This window comes from Triticum aestivum, chromosome 2D (genome assembly GCF_018294505.1).
Source record: "Triticum aestivum cultivar Chinese Spring chromosome 2D, IWGSC CS RefSeq v2.1, whole genome shotgun sequence".
Lineage (NCBI taxonomy): Eukaryota > Viridiplantae > Streptophyta > Magnoliopsida > Poales > Poaceae > Triticum > Triticum aestivum.
Genome location: NC_057799.1, coordinates 557,189,247 through 557,195,267, shown reverse-complemented (window position 1 = coordinate 557,195,267; position 6,021 = coordinate 557,189,247). Strand labels below are relative to the sequence as shown.

General features: G+C 44.0%; 1 protein-coding gene across 1 annotated transcript; it reads left to right on the top strand.

Moving 5' to 3' along the window:
* The first annotated feature begins 592 nt into the window (after positions 1-592).
* LOC123054473 (26S proteasome non-ATPase regulatory subunit 13 homolog B) lies at positions 593-3,951 on the top strand. Its single transcript, XM_044478253.1, has 6 exons — positions 593-896; positions 1,606-2,052; positions 2,134-2,214; positions 3,097-3,293; positions 3,399-3,498; positions 3,609-3,951. Exons 1-6 carry the CDS (start codon positions 744-746, stop codon positions 3,792-3,794), a joined length of 1,164 nt encoding a protein of 387 aa, XP_044334188.1. The 5' UTR covers positions 593-743; the 3' UTR covers positions 3,795-3,951.
* Positions 3,952-6,021: the final 2,070 nt, after the last annotated feature.

Below are 6,021 nucleotides of genomic sequence, written 5' to 3'. Positions count from 1 at the left end.
CGAGCCAACCCAAGGCCTGTTTGGTTCTGCCCAAGACAACCACAGCCAACGTAGACGAAGCGCTCTGGCGAACTTCTGAAGATCATGGATCCCAAGGCCGCCCAGCTCTACTGGAGAGCACACTTGGCGCCAACTGACCTTGCTCTTGCCACCCGTAAGGTTTTCTTCTTGCGCCCAGAGGAACTTTCTACAGATTTTATCTATGTCCTTGAGGAAGCTGGTGGAAAAACGAGAATTAGTAGTTTTTCTATAAACGCGTTTTGTAAATACTGGATCCCAACGGACTCGTGCCATCCCACTCTTTTCTGGCAGCCCGCTCCATCCTCATCTCACGGGAGAGATAAATATCCAAACAAGAAACAAGAGAAGCCAGCGTTAACTTTTCTTACTCCAAACGTGATTGCTCATAAACTGATTAGTCATAAACAAACTAGTAAAACTGATTTTACAGAAAATCGGCTAAAAACCTGTTTTCTATAAGCTCATGACTAATCATCGCTATCCAAACAACCACTACAAGTTTTGGAGTAGAGTTATAGTCAAATTTTAGGGATGGGTCAGAGTTATTATTAATTTTTTTTTGAAAGAAGGGATGGGTCAGAGTTGCTATTAGTCTGGAGCGTCGCGGAGGAGTGCGAGTCCGACCGCACCGCGACCGAAACAGATCCAGCTCTCGCTGCTCCTCGTCTCCGTCTTCTTGGCCGGGAAGAAAGGAAGGGAAAGGAAGCGGCGGAGACCAGGCGATGGCGGCGCCGCTGGAGTTCCTGGAGGCGCAGGGCTCGACCCGGCCGGAGCTGGCGGAGTGGTACGCCGCCCTCGCCGACCTCTACCAGCGGAAGCTCTGGCACCAACTCACCCTCAAGCTCGACCAGTTCCTCGCCCTCGCCGTCGTCCAGGTCCGGTTGACTCGATCCGCCCCGCCCTATCCCCTCCCCACGTAGTTACTATCATGTAGCGCGGTTTGATCTGCTTTTAGGGTTGAAGGAGACGCCCTTTAGGCTCCCTGTTAGGCGAGGCGCCCCTGATCTCCCGGGGAAATATTGCCGCCCTGATTGGGAGTACCTAGTTGTTGGAAGTTGATACCAGTGGGGCTAGCTCCCTTTGGCCGAAGGTAGCTGATAAACTGGCTGATGCCAAGTTGCCAACACTCTCCCTTTAGGGTGTCTTGCGCAAAACTGCCTGGCTTGCTTCAGTTCAGAGCAGCATCTTAATTCACCCTGTTGATTTGTTAATTATATACGTCACCACCTGTACTTCGTCATGTTCTGTGACCTGTGATTCACGGATCGTCTGGTGAAGATATTGAGCGTTTTACTCATGTATTACAAATGTCACGAGCCGTATACTGAAGAGATGTCCCAGTACCTGCATGTTTTTGGTTCAGTTCAGTAGCGCAAAAATCTGAAGAAGTATAATCATAATATTTTTGTTGTCTACTATAGCAATATGCCACAGATGTACATGTACCATATTTTCTGTTCTGAAAGTTTCATCATGATTCCTGAAACCCTGAAATACTTGCATTGCATTTGGTTGCTTTCTCGAGATATTGCTTTCCATGTCACGGGGCTTATCACCACTGTGTGGTCTTTTCTTTTTGTACAGGCGGGTGATGCTCTGATTCAGCTGTATACTCATTTCATCTCTGATTTCGAGAGCAAGATCAATCTTCTTAAATTTGCTCACTTCGCGGTAGTAGTTTCACGCCAGTATTCAGATAAAGATGCTGGTATAAGCTATCTCGAAGGCGTAATTTCGAAGCTGCATGATACCAAGGAATCACGGGTTGAAGAGCCCATTCTGTATGTGAAGATGCAGATTGCAAGTTTTCTTCTTGAGAAAGGGAATCAAAAGGAGTGTAAGAAACTGGTAGACGAGGGGAAAACCACTTTGGATAGCATGGACGATGTTGATCCTTCAGTACATTCGACCTATTATTGGTTATGTTCTCAGTACCATAAAGTGTGTCAAGACTATTCTGAATTCTATAAAAATGCTCTTCTCTATCTTGCATACACAACAGTGGAGTCACTTTCAGAACCATTCAAACAGGTATTGTTTGCTTACCTGCTCTTTCGGCATGAAAAATTGGATTTGATGGTTGCTGTTTCTGATTCCAATAATTGCCTGCAGAACCTGGCATTTGACCTCTCACTTGCAGCTTTATTGGGTGACAACATATACAACTTCGGGGAGTTGCTTGCCCATCCAATTGTATGTCCTTATACTTATAATTTATATGTGCCTTTCATCTTTGTTGTCTGGTTACACTTTACTACTTACTCCCTCCGTTCCATAATTCTTGTCGTGGTTTTAGCTCAAATCTGAACTATCTTGTCGTGGTTTTAGCTCAAATCTGAACTAAAACCAAGACAAGAATTATGGCATGGAGGGAGTACGTGATACCCATGGCTACCCCTGTAAAGAGCTAACTGTAGGCTTAGTGATGCTTGAATTGTTGAGTGACACATTCTTGTATAAATATTATAGATTGCCCATTCTGCTTGCAAGCATGTATACTTAATTCATATTTGAACAAAAAGGAGGATGAACAGTTACATTTAGCTCCCGATCAGACTAGCAGGTCATAAAGAAGTATGTATTTTTAGTTTATTGTAACGAAACCATGTTTATTTTGCCTTTTTGGTTATCTCAAGGGAGTGTTGGTTCCATGTTTCTATCCATGTTCCTATTTTATGTCATTGTGTGAGCTTACATTCAACTGAGCTGGTCATTCTTGATGGTTATTTTCTTATCTTTGCTATATTTTGCCTTTGACAAGGGCAATTTTTGCCATTAGAATAGAGCTATTGATTTTAAAGCTGGGAATTAAGGGGCATTCTGTTGAAATATCAGGAATTCAGTGTTGAAACAAAGTCGTGATTATATTTACTTTGTGTGGTTCAATTTCTTCATTGAAAATTTGAAGCTGGTGGTGACATTACAATTGGTGGTGTTAGCTGTGAAATATTTGGCTGAATTAGTGTCAGGCTGTTTTTCAGCTGTAGTGCCTTCTTTGTGATTTTGGATTACCGAAATCTGCATGATTTTGCTGACCAGCATGCACCTCTAATTCCTCTTGCGGTTACTATGTAGATCCATAGCCTTGTGGGAACACCGGTGGAGTGGATTTATCATATCTTGCAAGCGTTCAACTCTGGCAATCTAGCGTCCTACCAGGAACTCTGCAAAGTTCACGCCGCCGCTTTGAGTGCGCAGCCCGCTTTGGTACAGAAGGAGAGGGAACTTCTTGAAAAGATCAATATCCTTTGCTTGATGGAAATCATTTTCAGGTAATTCATGTGTGGTACAATTCAAGCTAAGATGCTCATCGATGTTACCCCTCTGTTACTATTCAGAGCTAAGCTTTATTCCCTAACCGTTTTTATCCATTGCAGTCGAGCATCTCAAGACCGTACAATCCCGTTGAGCACTATAGCTGAACAGACCAGGCTCTCAGTTGAAGATGTGGAGTATCTACTAATGAAGAGCCTCTCTGTAAGTCTAAAGCCCCTTTCTCGTCGCTGTAAAGTAGTTCCAACCCTTGTTCTAATGACACTTATTTGCTTATAAGTGGAATGATGACACCGTTACCTTTACAATTGTAGGCTCATCTTATCGAAGGCATTATTGATGGGGTTGATGGGACTGTCCATGTTTCATGGGCGCAACCGAGGGTCCTTGGGATCGACCAAGTGAAATCCCTGCGTGACCGGCTTGATACCTGGGTCGGGAAGGTGCACACTACTTTGTTATCTGTCGAAGCCGAGACACCCGACCTGGTAGCTTCGTGATGTTCTTTTGGTCCCCTGTCGAACGATGGCTTTGACCTTACACAAAGTGAACAGATGGATTTGAAATTTGTATTGATTCTTAGGCTGCAATCTCGCAAAACCTAGAAAGATTTGTTTGTAAACATGATGATCAGTCTTGTTTTGTTTTGACGTGGAACTCACTGTATGCGCAGTGGCTCTTTCCTGACACACCAAATGAAGTGAAATCTGGTTCTTGTTTGCGTACAAACCCTCTCGATAGCCTATCATCTAATATAGCAGTCTAAGAGCATCTACAACCGGAGCCCTCAAATTTGCCTCAAACGCTGGGTGTCCTGCCCCGTCACTGAGCCCTCAAACTGCACTGAACCTTGCGCTCTAGGTGTCCGACGAAATGTCCGAGACGGTTTTTTATTCTTTTGGTCTTTACTTGTAGGTCACCGATGGATTCGTTGCGGAATGATGGCTATGGAAACAACGACCTTGATGAATTCATATTCAACGAGTTCATCGCCTCATCGGATTCGGACCATAGAGATGCTGAAATGATGATGATGATGATGAGCATCCGAGAGGAGATGGAGAAGGCAGAGGAGCACGTCCTAAACTTCAAGGGCTCCATGAGGGGGCGGAGAGTTATTTCCCATGATAGGTTTTCTAGTGCACGGTTTCTATACACGGACTACTTCATGACGGACCCAACATATCTTGAAGTTTTTTTTTTCGATGTCGCTTCTGAATGAGCAGAAATTTGTTCCTGCATGTAGTGAATGCCATGGAGAGGGATGATGATAACTTCAAGCTGAGGACATATTGTTGCGGACAACTTTCTTTCTTTCCTCCACATAGATGCACGACTTCTCTTAGGATACTTATGGAAAGGCCGCAGATGCGACTGATATTGAAATTCAAATGGGAGAGAGCACGGTCCTGGAGACCACGGTGCAATTTGCATGCATTATGGTGAAGGTGTTTGGAGCAGAGTACCTGAGAGAGCCAGCTATGGAGGACACCGAAAAATTGTTGGCAATTGAAGCATCAAGAGGATTCCTTGGTATGTTGGGTACGATTGATTGCATGCACTGGCAATGGAAGAACTACTCAAAAGGTTTGCGTGGGCAATACCAAGGTCACGTCAAAAGCCACCATCATACTTGAAGAAGTGCCATCGAAGGACTTGTGGATTTGGCATGCTTTCTTTGGCACGTCAGGTTCTTGACATCAATGTGCTCCAACGATCTCCTTTATTCAAGAGACTTTGTGATGGGGAAGCTCCATCATGCAACTACCTTCAACGGGCACAAGTACAGCATGGGGTACTGCCTTGCTGATGCTATCTATCCTCAGTGGATGGCGTTTGTCAAGATCATATCCGATCCACACGGAAACAAACAAAGCCACTTTGCAACATGTCAAGAGGCAGCTAGAAAGGATGTGGAAAGGGCATTTGAAGTTCTCCAAGCTCGTTAGGGTATTGTTCATGAAGTTGCAATGACGTGGGAAGCAAAGACACTTTGACAACTCATGACATATTATGTGATCTTGCACAACATGATTGTCAAGATGAGGGTGAAGGGGCAGCCCGCACACATGATTTCAACAAGCCCGATGTTCGGGTTCGTCTCCCGGAACAAGAGGCAGAGCATGCCAACTTGCTGGAGATGAATGCACACCCACAAGATCAACAGGTGCATATACAACTTCTGAATGATCTTGTAGAGTATATGTGGGTCCATGCTGGCAGTGAATTTTGCATTTAACTTATCAATTATGCACTAGGAACAATATTCCAGTTTAAACTATGTTTGAATTATGTATTCTTAAGTATGAATAATTTTTATTTATGTGCACTGAACTATGTTTGGCCAAAATAATGAACGTGCATGTGTTTAAATGTATTTGATGCTTTCAAAGTAGGGATTATGATTGCAAAATGCATTATTTGGTGTCCGGTCACTGTCCGCGCAAACGTCTAGACACGTCCGCAGACTGGATTAGGCAATTCCGGTTGTAAATGCTCTAACACATGTAAACAAGTACCATAACAAAAAATCACCAAGACCGCAGCACTGGTCGGGACCTTTTTTTAACATAGTACAATTATAGACGCTCATACGTAAACACATACACTTATCCCTATAAACGGACGCACACATAACCTAGCCCTGAGCACCTTCGAGAGACTGAGTCAACACATTATCTTAAGATTGACGAAGTCACCACAGACACCTTCATAGTCGACGGGAAC